Source organism: Colobus angolensis, unplaced genomic scaffold (assembly GCF_000951035.1).
Source record: "Colobus angolensis palliatus isolate OR3802 unplaced genomic scaffold, Cang.pa_1.0 Scaffold143, whole genome shotgun sequence".
NCBI classification, from domain to species: domain Eukaryota; kingdom Metazoa; phylum Chordata; class Mammalia; order Primates; family Cercopithecidae; genus Colobus; species Colobus angolensis.
The window spans coordinates 3,327,166-3,344,797 of NW_012114522.1; the positions used below are offsets into that span (position 1 = coordinate 3,327,166).

Consider the following 17,632-nt stretch of genomic DNA (forward strand, 5'->3'; position numbering starts at 1 on the left):
CCAGCCACTCCCACCCACCACCAAGGTCCCCCACCGCCTTTGTGAGGCCTCTCATCTCCCTTCCCTGTGGCCTCTGCCTGGTCACAGCTGCTGTGGCCCCTCCCTAGGTAACTGCTGTCCCCATATCCAGCATCTGCACTGCTGTCCCCATATCCACTCCTGTGCCCACCAACCCATCCACTGCAGCAACCAGAGTGAGTTTTCGAGACCTTTGTCTGCTGCAATCGGGGAAGGAAGCCTCCTCTGGGACCCAGCCTCCTTCCTGCGGCAACCTTGCTCTCTCCTCTGGCCCCTGGGGCTCTAGCATCACCAACCCTTCCTTCCTGACTCTCCTGCCGTTTCCTGCCTCTGAGCCTGTGCCACGCTGTGCCCTCCACCTGGACTACCTCCTCCTGGGAGGGGCCATACCCCGATCTTCTCGTTCCCACATGGAGGGACTTTTCCAGGGTAACTCTCCTGGCCTCTGCTCACCTCTGAGGTGTCTGATTTGGGGAGGGAGGCTGGAGGAGAGTACTGCACCCCCTCAGTGTCTGTGCCCCCAGTAGGGAGGCCTTTTGGGGGGCCCTGTTAGCAAGCTCAATAATGGTGTACACACCCCCCAACCCAGCCTTTATCCCAAATACAGCAGACACCTCTTCCCTGTCTACCTGATCCCGCATTGATGCAGCCCGGCCCACCTAGTTAAAATGTGTCCCCAGCCCTGCAACTTGGTCTAGTGACTGTCTCCCTCACGGTGGTCATGGTCTATCATATTCCGTATTTTTCTTATTTTACTTATCACCTGTCTCCCCTACTGGAACAGATGCCCCAGGCAGTGGGATTTGTGTCTGTTTGGTTAGTACACCATCCCCAGCGCCCAGAACAGGGGCTGACAGAGAGTAGGAGCTCCAGAAATGTATGTTGAGGGAATCTACTCTTAACAGATGCTGCGTCTGCGTGGGGAAGGGGTGTGTGTGGGGGTCTGCTCAGACCCATACCCTCCCCTCGCCTCTCCGTGCTGGACAAACTCCTCCTCGGTCTCAGTTCCAGCCGAGGGCCCCTCCCCTGGCTCCTGAGCCACCACTCCACACCGTCACCATCCACGTCTGTGTCCTGAGATAGGGCCTGGCCTCGCACAGGTCCGGGGGCCCAGCACCCAGCCCAGGGCCGGGCCCAGGATGGGCATTCAGGAGCTTTGCTGAGTGAATGAGTGATGTCTGCTCCTCCCCTACCTCCCCGAGAAGGGTCAGCTGGGTGGCGTGTCTGGCGCCGTCTGGAACCGGAGTTGGCCTGGCCCACGTAGGGTGTCTGGGTGGTGTGGAGAGAGGCAGTCCAGCCCCATCCCTAACGTCGGCACCTCCATTAAAGTACCCCTTTAAGATTCCTGAAGGCTTTCCCACATGCCGGGGTGGAAATTCATATTAGATCACTAATATTTCCAAAGGCAGGGGAGTGAGGGAAAGCTTCCCACATGTCAGGCCCTTCTAGGGATCAGCCCATACACAGGGGCCCAGCGAACAGGTGTGTGAACAGACTTGGTGTGGTGGCTCACGCCTGTAATTCCAGCTCTTTGGGAGGCCGAAGTGGGAGGATTGTTTGAGGCCAGGAGTTTGAGACCAGCCTGGGCAACATAGTGAGACCCTGCCTCTACCAAAAAACAAACAAAAAACTGAGCCATGTGTGGTGGTGTACACCTATGGTCAGCCTGGGAAGTCGAGGCTGCAGTGAGCTGTGACTGCACCCTGCATGACAGAGTGAAATTTTGTCTCAAAAAAAAAAAACAAGGAAAATTGACACTAAAAATTGTTTCAAAAAGTGTAAGCAGGGAACAACAGTTGAATGGTTAATGCCACCTCCTGACTCCCACTCAGCATGAGTGATGCCACAGACTGAATGTCTGTGTCCCCTCAGATGGCTGATGTTCGGATTCCAAGTCGTCACTTAGGAGGTGGGGCCTTGGGGAGGTAATTAGGTCAGGAGGGTGTGGCCCTCAAGAATGGGATTAGTGCCCTCGTACAAAAGACCTCAGAGAGCTCCCTCGGCCTCTTTTGCCATGTGAGGACACATAGGAAGATGGCAACCAGGAAGAGGCCCTCACCAGAACCGGGCCATGCTGGCACCTTGATCTTGGAATTCCTGCCTCCAGAACTGTGAGAAATAAATGTCTGTCATTTAAGGCATGTAGTCTATGATAGTTTGTCATAGCAGCCCAAGCAGGCTGAGACAGATGAGGCCCTTATCTCCCATAGCGTGACCCCATTAGTGCTGGGCAGTGCCGGGCCTGGGTGCAGGGGAAGGCTCAGCTCAAGGCTGGTGGGGCTTGAATGTGGAGCCTGCTCTACCTCTCCCTCGCTGGGGGACTTTGACCAGTCCCTTAGTCTCAGCAGGCCTCCGAGTCATGAGGGGATGACAGGGATGATGACACAGATGGCCCTCGACTTTGGCCACATTGGATGCCCCAAGCCCAGTATCAGTCCGCTGGGTGGATCCGACTGCCCTCAACGGCTGTGGGTTCCTGGGTGAGGTCTTCCTACAAGGGCAGGCTGTCACACTTTCACTCGAACCACGGCTTTGATTGACCAAGGAAGGTTTGGAGGTTGGGAGTTTGCCACCTCCCAGCTGTGTGACCTCAGGGACTCTGTGTGGTACAGTAAACATAGATAGATTTGGTCTTTGTCTGCAGCTCTTGCCACAGAGCTCCTAAAACCATTGGAACTTCCTGAGTGATAGAGTGATAGGAGTGTCTTCTAAAGTTCATAACAAGCCCCTTCCAACCTTATCTGAGCTTACGCTGTTGAGGTGCCTTCTGGCAAGGCCCATAGATGGCTTCAGGATGGAGCTGCTCCCAAGGAAGTGAGCCCGGGTTAGAGGGCTGGGATGCTAGGCCCTCCCTGCCTCCACCTCGCCAGGGCTCCCCGCAGCTGTCCCTGAGTTGTACCCTTTCTTTCTTCTTCTTCTTTTTTTTTTTTTTTTTGAGATGGAGTCTCACTCTTGTTGCTTAGGCTGGAGTGCAGTGGGGCGATCTCAGCTCACTGCAACTTCCACCTTCCAGGTTAAAGTGATTCTCCCGCCTCAGCCTCCCAAGCAGCTGGGATTGCCACCATGCGCCACCATGCCTGGCTAATTTTTGTACTTTTAGTTGGAGATGGGGTTTCACCATGTTGGCCAGGTTGGTCTCGAACTCCTGACCTCGGGTGATCCACCCACTTCAGCCTCCCAAAGTGCTGGGATTACAGGTGTGAGCCACCGTGCCCGGCTAGTTGTACCCTTTCTAACAAAACTGTTATGGTAAGTATGGCACTTGCTTGAGTTCTGTGAGTCGTTCTAATGAATTATCAAACTTGTGTGTGTGTGTATCATGGGAACCCCAAAATTCAGTGATGTTAGCTCCTCCCCTACCTCCCCGAGAAGGGTCAGGTGTAGTAGCCCAGGACCCCCATTTGTGGCTGGTGTCTGAAATTAGGGGTCTTGTGAGATTGAGCCCCTAACTGTGCATACTCCAGTTACTCAGTTCAGGAATGAATTGATTTTAGGATACTCAGTTGGTGTCAGAAAAGTGGAGAATTGGGTGGTGTTGGGAAAAAAAAATCCCACTTTGCTTCTCTGAGCCTCAGTTTCCTCTTCTGTAAAACAAAGGCAATAAGGCCTCCCTTGCAGGGTCAGAAGAGACAATGTGCCCGGCCCAGAGCAGATGCAGCAAGCAGCCAAGGCCCCTCCAGCAGGATTTCGTGTCCATACCTGCGAGGGCACTGGGTGGCCCGCCTCATCTGTGACGCAGACTCCAGGGAAACCAACAGTCAGGGTGACGATGGTGGTGACTGTCCAGGCCAGCGGGTTGTAGACCGAGGCAAAGTGTCCTGCAGGCCCTGCACCTGCACACAGAGAAGACGCTTTGCTTGTGCCACGTGACTCACCTTCTGGAATGGGGTGCTCGCTGGGTGCCCCTCAGTATGAGGGAAACTGAGGCAGGTGAGACGCAGCCCTCCAGAACTCCCAGGGGAGCCGGGAAGGGGGCAGGCAAACAGGTGTTTCCCACAGACACAGTGTGGACTACGTTCTGCAGTCTGGCTTCCAGGGCAGGGCAGGCGGAGGGGCTCGCAACATAAGGTGTCCGCGTTGCCCTGGAGAACTGAGGTTCTATTTGCTCCTCACACATCTCTATCAGCCTGTTTTACTAATGAGGAAACAGGTCCAGAGAAGTACAGCCACCTGCCCGAGGTGACCCAGCTTCTAAGGCCTGGTTCCAAAGCTTTGAGTGCTGGGCACTGTGAGCCACCGGAGAATTCTCTGGAGCCCAGAGGGTCAAGTCCATCGCCTAGCCTGGCACTTGAGGGCCCTGTGATGAGGACCTGGCCTGCTTTCTGTTGTGTCCTACCAGCCCGTGTGTGTGAGCTCTGGCCACGCCCGAGAACCCCCGGATCCCTGAACCCAGCACATACTTTCAGCCTCCCTCCCTCTGCCTGGGCTGTTCCCTCTGCCGGGGACCCCTTTCCTGGTCATCTCTACCTATTCACAGCTTGGGGAAGCCTCTCCTGTGTGTCCATTGGAATGACAGCTCCTCAAAAGGCCCCACCTGGCAGTGAAGCCAGACCCCAGCTGAGAGCTCCCATTCTGCCACTGTCTCTTCCCAAGGCCAGGGGGCCTTCCAGAGCCTGCAGGTTGGATGGGATTACACACAGACAGAGGCAGGAGGGCAAGGGCATGTTAGGTGCTAGGGCAGTGGGCAGGCCAGAGCTGGGACACTAAGAAGTCCAAGGCAGTCAGGTGCGGTGGCTCTTGCCTGTGATCCCAGCATTTTGATAGACCAAGGTGGGAGGACCACTTGAGCCCAGGAGTTACAGACCATCCTGGCAACATGGCGAGACTCTGTCTCTCCAAAAAAAAAAAATAAATAAAACAATGAGCCAGGTGTGGTGGTGCATGCCTGTAGTCCCAGCTACTTGGGAGGCTGAGGCGGGAGGATCGCTCAAGCCCAGGAGTTTAAGGCAGCAGTGACCCATGACGGGCACCACTGCACTCCAGCCTGGGTGACAGAGCGAGACCCTGTCTCAGAAAACAAAAAACAAGAAGGAAGTGCAAGATGACCAAGTGCAGGCTGTGGGTGGGACCTGGGGGCCTATGCACAGAAGTCTCATGCAGGCGGAGGACCGCCAACCTGTCTGCATTTGTCCAGGATCTTCCCAGTTTGGAAACCCCTCAGTCCCAGGCACACTGGCACGTGATCAGTCACTCTACACATGGGAAACCTCACAGTCAAAGAGGCTGGTCCCACGGCTGCCCTGCTGTGATCTCAGTCAAGTGGAGTTTGGGAGGGAGTGCTGGGAGCCAGGAAGGGACCAGGTCCCTGAGGACACTGGCGTACTCTCTGCAGGGCTGGGCAGCACCGGGTTCAGGTTCAATCCCTGCTCTGCTCCTTCCTACCCAAGTGGCCCTGGGCTAGCATATAACTTGAGTCTGTTTCCTTGGCTGTAAAATGAGGACAGTAACCATTCCTATTTTGTACAGATTTTGTGAGGCATTAAATTCAATACTGCACGAAGGGTATTTTGAGCTTAGTAAATGCTCAAAACATGTTAGCTGCTATTTCTGGCTCTTCTTGTAACATCACCAACCCTTCCTCATTGCATGGATGAGCAAACAGAGGCTGGGAGGACTAAAGCCACCTGCCCGAGCTCTCCCCATGGGGAAGGGCGACATGGGCAATGTGGACTCAGAGTCTGGAGCTGGGGTCATTGAGCTCCTCCCCTGACCCCCTCAGGCTCTCCCTTCATAAAGGGGCCACAGCCTCCCTGCAGGTCCTGGCTCACCCGAGCTGGCCGCCATGGGTGCCTGGGGCTGGAGCTTGTCTAGGACGATGGAGGCCATCAGCTTGCGCACGCCCAGCATCCCCGCGGCCAGGTGCGTCACGTACATGTCTCTCACCTTGGGAGACTCAGTCCCGGTGATGGCATCATGGTGCTGGACCTGCAGCAACCCCCGGGGGGAGGAAGAACAGGATCAGGACCTGACTCTGCGAGGCACCTACGAGGCACCTACTAGGTGCTGGCTCTCATTCTGGCTTGCCAGGTGCCAGTGGAGAAGCAGGGAGTCCCCGCCATTTTACAGAAGAGGGAACTGAGGCCAAGAGAAGCTGAGGAGCTTGCCCAACTTTTCCTGCCCTTGTGGGAACTCATTGTCCCCCATCTCTGGATCCCCTGCTCTGACGGACCCTAAAGTCACCTGATTTCTCCCCCAACACAATGACATGTTCTGCCAGCAGTTCCTTTTGGGGAACTGTTACAGGGTCATGGCTGGTGCGACCCTTTTTTGGATAGGTGACTGAGGACAAGTTACAGGCTGTCTTGGGTCTGTTTTCCCATCAGTAGATAGGGGATGGGTGGAGACGGACGCTCGGGAACTGGCTATTCAGTAGCCACTGCTCCGAGCAGCCTGTGCACACCAGCACATCCAGTTGCCCCACCGTCCTCCTGAGCAAGCTCGTTGTTCTCATTGTACAGGAGGGAATTAGGTCTCGGGTGGGCGTGGGAATCACGTGCCTGACGTCACACCGCTGAGCCGAGATTTGGGTGCAGGCAGGGCTGTCGGACACAAATGCCACTCCACCTTGTCCTTTATCCCTCTTGCTAAACTGCTACAAAGCTTCATGAGGCCACCAGCTGGATGGATCAGGCTGTGGTCCCAGCCTTGGCCTGGGTTCACCATGCACCGGCCTTGTAAGCAAAGGGAACCTCGTTTTCCCTCTGTAACATGGGGCCTCTAGTGCCCCAGGGCTGGGAGGATTGGCTAGGACAAGGGGGGAGGTGCGCAGCATGGGGGGGTTCCAATCCTGCCCCTGTGGCTAAGTGTGGTGTTACCTCGGAGACGGCCCAGCGAAGCTGCTGGAGCTGCTGCAGGGCCCAGGCAGGGTCCAGATGCCCACGGGGGGCCGGCCACATGTAGCGCGTGAACATGGACTCCCCGGCATACAACAAGGCGCTGGCTCGCCGGGCCAGCCCCTTCAGTGCGCTGCGGGACGTGTAGAAGCCCGTCCAGGCCTGGAATGGTTCTGGGAGACAATGGAAGACAGTGAGCTTGAAACGGCCTGACCCAGAAGTCTGCTAAGCTCCAGCCCTGGAAGAGCTGAGAAGCTGGGGCTGCAGAGGCAGCCTCTGCCAGGATCACCCAAGGAGGCAGGCTGGGCAGGCAGTGAGCCCAGGGCTTGCGGCTCCCAATTCAGGGCTCCTCCCATAGCCAGACTAGGAACTGCCCAGAAAGCCCTGGGTAGGCCCTGGGCAGGACGGGAGAGGCAGGCTGCACTGGGGCAGGTGAGGTGGGGTGCTGAAGGATGGTGATCGGAGGCGAGCCCAGGGTACCTAGGAAACACAGGACAGCTGTGTGAGCAAAGGGCCTGGGAGACCCAGCGGGGAAGAGGAGGAGCCAGGTGGGCAGGACCCTGCTGAGAAGGGCCTTGACCACACAGAGGCCTTCATGTGTGATGTGGGCATGGGGAGGCCAGGACAGGCATGCGTTTCAGCAGGGATTCTCTGGGCATCCAGGGAGGATGGATGGTAGGAGGCAGCAAGGGCTCAGAGACCCCAGGGAGCCACTGTCCTGATGCAAGAAAGAGAGGATGAGGACGGCCACGGCCCATGCAGGAGGCAGGAGGGCTGAACCTCTCCAGGGAGTAGCTGTCTGTCTCAGAAGGGAGCTTCCTATTGCTTCTGCTTTCCTGCTCCTTGGGGTCTGGGATGTGCCCAGATTTGCCTTGATTCTTTGTTCTTCCCCCACTGGTCCTGGGCCAGACTGGGAGGGGTGGTCACATGGCCCAGGGGACAGGCCATAGCCTGTGGGTCAGATGGGGTCCTCCACAGCTTTGCAGCCATGTTGAGAGTGGGTGGTGAGGCCCAATTCCATTCAGTCCGGCAGGGGCTCCACAGCCTCAGTGATCACCACCACACCATGCCCGCCTGGACACCACGCCCACCTGGACAGAGCCACATCCAACTTGACTCGGGTGTATCCCTACCCGCTAGATGTAGCCACATCCACAGTCACCACCCCACCCACCTCACCATTAGCCATGCCCACATTAACATATCTCCTCCTGCCCTGATTACAACCATACCCACATCCGTGGACATCCCCCAACCCCTGTGTGTAGCCCCACCTGCCTCCAACGTGGTGTCAACAGCAGGGGCTGGAGACTATGCAGCCCCACTGGTCACCATGCAGACCCAGAGGCTGAGGCCCAGAGAGGCAGGACTAACCCAGGTCATGGGTGAGTCAAGGCAGTGCCCAGGCCAGAATGAGCCCTGCAGTTGGAGTCCATCTGTGGCATCTCTTTGGAAGGGAAATGTTATGGTTTGAATACCCCTCCAAAACCCAAGTTAAAATTTCATTGCCATTGTGACTGTATTAAGAGGTGGGATGCTTAAGAGGAGATTAGGCCACGAAGGCTCTGCCCTCACGAACAGATTAATGTCATTGTCACGGGACTGGGCTTGTTAGAAAAGCAAGTTCAACCCCCGTTCTTTTGCACCCAGCCTTCAGCCATGGGTGATGCAGCAAGAAGGCCCTCTCTAGACACCAGCCCTCCACCTTGGACTTCCCGGCCTCTACACCTGTAAGCCAAAGAAATTTCGTTTTCTTATTAATGATTCATTCTGTGTTATTCTGTTATAGCAGCACCCAAAGGGCTAGGACACCAGCTGAGCCCAGCCTCTGTGCTGGGCAGGAGGCTGAGAGCGCTTCCTCTCTTTGAATTTTCACAGCAACCCAATCTATGGACAAGGCACCACAAATGTCCCCCTTTGGAGACAGGGTGGTTTCATGACTTGCACACGGCCAGGGAGTAGAGGCTCACTCGTAGCCAGCCCGCTTAGCTCTCAGGCTGTGTTGCTGGTGGCCAGCCCAGTTCTGGCCTGAGGACACAGGCATGATGCACAGGAGGTGCCCAGTAATCACTGTGCAGTAATGACTGAGCCTGAGTCATCCTCAGCATCAGGAAAAGCTTCTTAGAGGAGGTTTACGTGGAACTCATGCAGGAAGAGAAGGTGGCGGAGGCTGCTCCCAGCAGGAGGCACTGCCTGTGCAAAGGCCAGAGGCAGGAAACTGCGTGTGTGGGCAATGGTGAGAGGCTGAACCCTGGGGGAACCAGGGGGTGCATGTGGTGGCCAGGACGTCCAGGTGGGGGCCAGTCTCTGCCCCTGCGCCCCACACAGGTCCTGCCTGGCACCCCTCCAGGGCTTGGAGAGCAGTGCCGAGCAGACACTGAGGTGGGCAGAGGGTACATGGACTATACTCTCCCTGCCACCAAACTACCATCCCAGCCCCTGGAAGCCTGTACCTGTGGAATAGGGCAGGAAGTCGTGGTGGTCGCGGACACGCCAGGTGACATTGAGAGTGTGCAGGGCACGGAAGTAGTCGCCCAGTGTGGCGTACTGCACTGAGACACCGAGCTCGGCAGCGTGGCTGTTGATGTGGTCCAGCAGTGGGTCCATGTTGGCGAACTGCACCGAGGCATTGAAGAACTGCTTGTCACATCCCTGTGGGGCACGGGAGCAACACCATGTGCCGTGGGAACAGGGTGCTCGCCCAGCAGGGGTGGGCTCATCACCGCCCCCCACCGGCTGCCCTCCCAGTCTTCAAAGTGGCCAGCAGGGGCCCCAAACCAGCTCCCATAGCCAAACCCCCTGGGCATCTTGGTTTTTTTTTTCTTTTTGAGACAGAGTCTCACTCTGTCACCCAGGCTGGAGTGCAGTGGCTTGATCTCAGCTCATGCAACCTCCACCTCCCGGGTTCAAGTGATTCTTCTGCCTCAGCCTCCCTGAGTAGTTGGGATTACAGGCATGCACCACCACACCTGGCTAATTTTTAGTAGAGACAGGGTTTTACCATGTTGGCCAGGCTGGTTCCGAACTCCTGACCTCAGGTGATCTGCCTGCCTTGGCCTCCCAAAGTGCTGGGATTACAGGTGTGAGCCACCGTGCTCAGCCCTGGGCATCTCTTAAGGCCCATCAGTGTTAGTACTTATCCAAATCATTATAATTAATGATTACTAATTATTAGAATATAATGATTAATAACAACAATAACCATGACTCAGTTACGGACCTTAAGCTTGCCTTCAAAAGGGCAGTCATGGATTAAGAAGGCAGGCTCTGGGGCCCGCCTGACTGGGTCTGAATGCAAATTCCACCCCTTCCTAGCCACCCTGCTAAGGAACTCTGTGGCCTCAGGAAAATTCCTTAACCTCTTTGGCCCTTGGTTCCCTCAACTGTGAAATGGATACCAGCCTGCTTCCCAGGCTCAGTGGTGCAAATTAGATGGATAAGACAAATACATCCCATGGGGCAGCGCCCAGCACATAGCAGGTACTCACTAAAGGTTAGCTGGGATGATGGCCACGACGTGCTGGGCACCTGCCTCCTGGGAACACTCCACGTCTCACCAAGCCTATGAAGCCTGCTGTCACCCTCCCCTTTTACAGCGGAGGCAACTGAAGCTCAGTGGACTCTAAGGCACGCAGTGCCTGAGCCGGGAGCCAGGTTTCCAGCTCAGGCGGGGAGAGCAGAGTGGGAGCTGGGGAGGCCAGTGTGGGTGAGGGTGCTTTTCCAGGTGGGGGAGGGGCTGGTAGAATGGGAGAGCCCGAGGGGTCTGTAGGGAAGGAGGGTGGAGCCACTGGACTGAGCATGGCCGCCTAGCCAGATCTGGATAGGGTGGCCCTGGATGCAGGGGCTAGGGCTTGCACGGTGCTCCTTGGGCTGCGTTGAGGGCACAGGGCCTGGGACTCCGCCTTACCCAGGGCCAGAGGACGTGGGGTGTCTGGAACCAGGCCGCCCTCTGCTTCACGTTGGCCACCAGAGCCTCAGCATAGAGGTTGATGTTGGCTGGTGTGATGGGCTCACTCATGTTGGGGTACACCCCATCTGGGGGAGGCTTGGGGAAGACGGCCACGCCATTCCAGTAAAATCCTGACCTGTGCGAGGGCAGAAGGTTAGGGGAGAAGACACGAGCTCTGTGAACAGCCAGGGCTCATACCCAAGTCCCACATTCTCCCAGTCTTGGCACCTTGGTGCATCATTTCACCCAGAGCCTGAATTCCCCCAACTCCATGACCGACGGTGGGCCACCGAAGATTTGTTTGCTTATTCACGCAGGCCAACTTCTTGCCCATCAGACCCCGGGTCCCAGGACCCCAAAGAGGCCGGGGCCCTGGTAAGGCAAGTGAGGCCCTGGCCTAGGGCACAAAATTTATGGGGGTGCCTCAAATCTTAGTAGTTGAGATAAATGATATTTTAATGGAGTACTTTAAAAAATTAAAATTAATGCAAAAAAGCCATGAGGAACAAAATGTCAGAGTTTTAAATAAAGACAGGCTCAGTATTTAACATCTTTCTCCGTTTGCCTTAGGCTGGGGGTGTGGAGAACCCCCAGTTAGTTAAGTGCCTTCCTTGCTCACCCTGTGCAGCCTCGGGGTAACAGCCGTGGAACCCTTGTCTGGAGCTCTCCAACCTGGGCAGCCCCTTCCAGCATTCCCACCTCTGTTTCTGTTACAGACAGGGTCTCGCTCTGCTGCCCAGGCTGGAGTGCAGTGATATGATCACGGCTCACTGCAGCCTCGAACTCCTGGGCTCAGGCCATCGCCTCAGCCTTCCCAGGAGCTGGGACTACCACCATGCTCGACTTATTTTTAAATTTTGTGTAGAGACGAGGTCTTGCTCTGTGGCCCAGGCTGGTCTCAAATTCCTGGGCTCAAGCCATCCTCCCACCTCGGCCTCCCAAAGCATTGGGATCACAGTCATCAGCCACCAGCAGTCACCTCTAGCCTCACCAAGCTTTAGTCTCCCTGGTAGACTGCGGAGCGGGTTGTTGTGAGGATTAAATGCAAGTCATTTATGGAAATGAGCTAGAAACAGTGCCGGGCACAGAGGAGGGCTGACAAGCGGCAGGGACCGCTAACGAATCCCGGCCGGCATTCTTCACTGTCTCTGCCTTGCCTGGTGTCTTTCCTCTTCCAAGAGAGGCCAAGCACCTGGCCAGGGCAGAGCGTGGATTTGAACCCAGGGCCGTCTGACTGCACAGAGACCAAGGCTGGCTGCTGCCACCATGTGGAGGCTGCGGAGCCGGTGGCCTCAATCCATCGCTGGCTCCACCACTTCTGCCAGCTGTGGGACCTGGGGTGGGCTGCCATGCCTCGGTTTCTCCTTCTGTAAGATGGAGCACTCACTAGCATCTCGGTCAGGGGGCCGCTGCGAGGGCCTATGAGGTATCACAGGGAGAATGCTCGAAACAGGCCCTGGCTCATGGTGGGTGCTTGGAACAGCGAGCCAGGAACGTGCATGTGGGCTCACTGCCTACCCTCTCTGCCCCCAGGGGGTCCTGGTCCATGGCTCCATACTCCTGGTCCCCACTCAGTCTTCACCCAAAGCCTTCTGGGGAAGAAGGTGTACAGTGAGGCTAAAATCCCATGTGCTTCTTGACATCTGAGCCTTGAAGGCCCCCAAGGGTCTAGGAGTCCCCTGCCGTCACCTGATAGCTTCCACCAGCAGAAAAGTCCTCTTGTCTAGCTCTTCCACTATCAGTCGGACCCGCTGCACCCCACCTGGTCCTCCACACAACAGTTTCCACCTCCCTGCCAGCTGGTGAACTTATTCAGATGAGCCACTCACGTCCTCTGCAGGAGCCGGAGGGCACCTGCCCCCTTGCTGCTACACAGCTGCCCCTGCGTGTTCAGTCTGCTCCACAGTGCACCCCCGTGGGGCCTTGGCGTGCGCGGTGTGAGCTGTGATTGTATGTGACAAACAGAAACTGCTGTGGATGTCACCTGTGCTGGGTAGGGTGGTGTGTATTCAACCATCTACCGTTTAGGGTGAGGACCCCTCCCTCACCACGGGGTGAATAGGAGGTGATTGGACAGAGGCAACTCTGCAAGACAAGGATGAGCAGCGATGTACTCCCGGGGCTCTGCAGGCCCCTTCCCTCTCCCACTCTTCCATGCTTTTTTTTTTTTTTTTGAGATGGAGTCTCATTCTGTCACCCAGGCTGGAGTGCAGTCACAGTCTTGGCTCACTGCACCCTCCACCTTGCGCGTTCAAGTGATTCTTCTGCCCCAGCCTCCCGAGTAGCTGAGATATTACAGGCACCACTGCCACGCCTGGCTAATTTTTGTATTTTTAGTAGAGACAGAGTTTTACCAGGTTGGCCAGGCTGGTCTCAAACTCCTGACCTCAAGTGATCCACCTGCCTCGGCCTCCCAAAGTGCTGGGATTACAGGCGCCTGCTACCACGCCCGGCTAATTTTTGTATTTTTAGTAGAGATGGGGTTTCGCCATGTTGGCCAGGCTGGTCTCGAACTCCTGACCTCAAGTGACCCACCTGCCTCGGCCACCCAAAGTGCTGGGATTACAGGCATGAGGCAGCGCACCCAGCGAAGATCTCATCCTTTAAACAATCCTCTGTTGGGACAGGGACTCATAACAAGAAGCAATTCGGAGTCACACAGAACTGGAGTCAAATCCTGCCTCCCCTACTTACCAGCTGGGTGACCCTGATCTGGTCACTTACCCTCTCTGAACCTCAGTTTCCACATCTGTAAAATGGGGTTGATAACCCCACCCACTCTGCTGGGGAGGCTTAAGAATGGGAAACCATGTGTGGAAATGCTTAAGGAGCTCTTGTCAAAAACTGCAGAATAGGGCTGGGCACGGTGGCTCATGCCTGTAATCCCAGCACTTCGGGAGGCCGAGGCAGGGGGATCATCTCAGGTCAGGAGTTTGAGACCAGTCTAGATAACATGGTGAAACTCCATCTCTACTAAAAAGACAAAAATTAGCTGGGCGTGGTGGTGGGCGCCTGTAATCCCAGCTACTCAGGAGGCTAAGGCAAAAGAATCGCTTGAATCCAGGAGGCGGAGGTTGCAGTGAGCCAAGATCGCGCCACTGCACTCCAGGCTGGGCGACAGAGCAGAAACTCTTGTCTTAAACAAACAAACAAAAACAAAACTGCAGAAGAGCTGCAGGGGCTGGGCAGACCCTGCTGTCTGAGATCCCAAAGGCACTGTGGAAGGGCACGTACCTATTGGAGAAAGGGATGTGGGACGGGGTGCAGTAGCTGTACTGGTCCATGATGTGCGTGAAGATTTCCTGCTGCTCTGAGAGGGATGGCGACCCTCGCCACACGAACTGCAGCCCCTGCAAACCGAGGAGGAGAGTGAGGCTGGAGAGGCCATGTGGCTGCCCCAGCTCCACTTCCCTCAGCCCCATCTGGGTGTCTCCTGCCTGTCCTCACCTCGGCTCTCCCTCAGTGGTTCAGGGACGAGATCTCCCCTGCCGTTTCCTGTCTAAGACTGGCTGTGGGATTTGCCCTCTGGAAGCCGTGCTCATTCACCCCACCCACTCCTCAATGCAGGATTTTCTCTGCCAAAGCCTGTAGAATCAGCACCTTCTAACTCTGCTTGAATGCCCCCAGGTGCAGGAAGCTCATTACTTCTCACCAAGTGTGCAGTTTATTTTTTATTTTTTTTTTGAGATGGAGTTTCACTCTGTCGCCCAGGCTGGAGTGCAGTGGCATGATCTCGGCTTACTGAAACCTTCACCTCCTGGGTTCAAGTGATTCTCCTGCTTCAGCCTCCCGAGTAGCTGGGATTACAGGCGCCTGCTACCACGCCCGGCTAATTTTTGTATTTTTAGTAGAGACGGGGTTTCGCCATGTTGGCCAGGCTGGTCTCGAACTCTTGACCTCATGTGATCCGCCCGCCTCACTCAGCCTCCCAAAGGGCTGGGATTACAGGCGTGAGCCACTGTGCCCAGCCGGAAATGGGGTCTTTACAGAAGTAATCAAGTTAAAATGAGTTCATTAGGGTGGGTCCTAATACAATAGGATGGGTGTCCTTAGAAAAAGGGAAAATTGAGACACAGACATGCACACAGGGAAGATGATATGGGGCACTGGGAGAAGCGGGACATCCACAAGCCAAGGAGAGAGGCCTGGAGCAGCCCCTTCCCTCGCACCTTCAGAGGGAGCGTGGCCCTGCTGACACCTTGGCCCTGGACATGCAGCCTCCAGAACCATGGGACAATATGTTTCTATTGCTTAAGTCACCAGTCCGTGGTCCTTTGTTATGGCAGCCCCAGCAAATGATGACACCATCCCATAAGGTTGCTGTGAGCGTTAAAAGAAATGCAGGATGAAGGTGGGCACCAGTGGCTCCTGCCTATAATACCAGCACTTTGGGAGGCTGAGGTGGGTGGATCGCTTGAGACCAGGAGTTCCAGACCAGCCTGGCCAACATGGTGAAACCCCGTCTCTACAAGAAACACACAAAAAATTTAGCTGGGCGTGGTGGTGCTCACCTGTAATCCCAGCTACTTGCGGGGCTGAGGCACAAGAATCGCTTGAACCCGGGAGGCAGAGTTTACAGTGAGCCAAGATTGTGCCACTGTATTCCAGCCTGGGCGACAGAGCAAGACCCTGTCTCAAAAAGAAAGAAAGAAAGAAAAGAAAAGAAAAAGAAATGAAGGATGAGTAGGGCCTGGTACCAGGCCTGACACTCCCAAGGGCACAACTGAAGGCAGCATCTACCAAGGTTTTTGTTGCCACTTAAGTCTTGTAATAGTTGCCCACACACCTGAAGAATCACAGCATCTCTGCTAACTGTTCTCCCAGCTAAACATGCCCTGCCATTCCTCTGGTTGTCAACCCCTGCTTACTGAGTGCCATTCTGCTCTAGTCCCTGTGGGAGGCCCACAGAAGGGGTCAGCCCTGCCTCAGGCCCAGCTGATGGGGATAGGGGTCTGGAAACAGGAGGCAGCCAAACTGTGCCTGCAGCTCTGTGAGAAGCTGGGCGTACAGGGAGGGGGCTCCTCCTGGTGGGGGAGGCGACAACAGCAAAGGCTAGGGGACAGCCCCGTGGTCTACGCAGCTGCCAAGAATTCCCGAACACTCTGGCATAGAGCAGCAGCTTTCTGCCATGCTCTGATCCAAGGAAGGAAGGGAGGAGCAGTCACTGGGCAGCAGCAGGCACGGCACACCACTCACCCGGGCCTCCTGCATGGCTGCCTTCAGGTCGTAGTCGATCCGGGAGCCGAGGTGGGCGTTGAAGCCCGCCAGCGCGAATAGGGTGGGGGTCGTGGCAGAGGCGCCAAATGGGTCAACGTGCCAGGAGAACTGTGGCCGGATCCCAAATGTTTCATAGAGAAACCCGTGTCCTTCTGCAAAGACAGCATCACCCTGCTGGTGCCTGGAGGGTGGGCCTGTGCCTCCCAGCCCCACGCTCACCCAGGGGAACCTGCCTGTCCAGTGGGTTGCAGTGCCAGCAAGGTCATGCTGAACCGCAGAGGCAAGGGTGTTAATTATTAACTTTTAATCATGGTGAAGTACATATAACATACAATTTACCACCTTAATCATTTCTAAGTGTATAGTTGAGTAGTGTTAGTACATTCACACCGTTATACAAGCACCACCACCATCCCTTTCCAGAACATTCTCCTCTTCCCAAATTGAAGCTCTTGTCCTCATTAAACACTAACTCCCTATGCCCCTCCCCAAGTCCCTAGCACCCCCATTCTACTCCCTGACTCCATGAATTTGACAACTCTAGATATCAGTGGAATCACACAGCATTAGTCCTTCTGTGACTGGTGTATTTCACTCTGCGTAATGTCCTTAAGGTTCCTGCATGTTACAGCATGTGCAGGGGTGAGGATTTTTGTGTGAACTTGGATAGAGCACTGATTTTGATGATGCTATGGAGGTCTTGGACATCACCAACAATAAAAGGTTAAAAGTGAACTTCAAACCTAAGTGTCTGGTGGTTCAAAAGATGTCCAAGGCCAGCAATGTGGCTCATGCCTGTAATCCTGGCACTTTGGGAGGCTGAGGTGGGAGGACTGCTCGAGCCCAGGAGTTTGAGACCAGCCTGGGCAACAGAGTGAGACCCCATCTCTACACATGCACACAAAATTTTAAAAAATTAGCCAGGCGTGGTGGCACATGTCTGTAGTCTCAGGTACTTGGGAGGCTAAGGTGGGAGGATCACTTGAGCTCAGGAGGTTAAGGCTGCAGTGAGCCATGATCCCACCACTGCACTTCAGCCTTGGTGACAGAGTGAGACTGTCACAAACAAACAAACAAACAAAAAAGAAAAGACATCCATAAATCATTGCTACTTCTTCAAGAGATGAGGCTTAGGGCCTAGAGGGTGGCCAGACTCAGTGACTCACTTCTAACAAACGAAAGGAGGCAGAAGTACCTGTGTGTCCCTGAGGCGAGAAGGTGCAGGGCGTGTAGCTTCTACTGTGGCCGCTCTTGCCTGCTCTCCTGGGTCACTGCTCTGGGAGGCCAGCTGCTGTGCCATGAGCAGTCACATGGCAAGGCACCAAGGCCTCCTCTCACAGCCACAGGAGCCAGCCTGGAGTAGACCCTCCAGCCCCAGTCCAGCCCTCAGATGTCACTGCCCCACCTGACTCCTTGACAGCAACTTCTCAAGAGGTCCTGAGCCAGAATCCCCTGGCTAAGCCACTCCTGAGCTCCTCACCCATAGGAGCTGTAGATACGAAATGCTTGTTTTCAGAAGCCCCTGAGTTTAGGGGCAATTTACTACATGGAAATAGATCATGAATACAAAGGGCTCCATGCCAGAATCACCCAACCATTCATTTATTCATTTATT

The 17,632-nt window shown here is 55.5% G+C and overlaps 1 protein-coding gene across 2 annotated transcripts in view; it reads right to left on the minus strand.

Annotated features, from left to right (window-relative positions):
- Positions 1 to 17,632, minus strand: part of MAN2B2 (mannosidase, alpha, class 2B, member 2) — a 46,565-nt gene that overhangs the window by 18,063 nt on the left and 10,870 nt on the right. The window contains exons 4-10 of one of the 2 annotated variants that reach the window (XM_011935415.1): positions 15,997 to 16,169; positions 14,035 to 14,150; positions 10,825 to 10,936; positions 9,305 to 9,416; positions 6,834 to 7,024; positions 5,787 to 5,943; positions 3,718 to 3,851 (exon numbers count right to left, since the gene is read on the minus strand). In XM_011935415.1, coding sequence (XP_011790805.1) covers positions 3,718 to 3,851; positions 5,787 to 5,943; positions 6,834 to 7,024; positions 9,305 to 9,416; positions 10,825 to 10,936; positions 14,035 to 14,150; positions 15,997 to 16,169 — 995 coding nt within the window. Of the gene's footprint in view, positions 1 to 3,717; positions 3,852 to 5,786; positions 5,944 to 6,833; positions 7,025 to 9,304; positions 9,504 to 10,758; positions 10,937 to 14,034; positions 14,151 to 15,996; positions 16,170 to 17,632 lie in introns of both variants that reach the window. The other variant, XM_011935414.1, reaches the window with a different exon arrangement.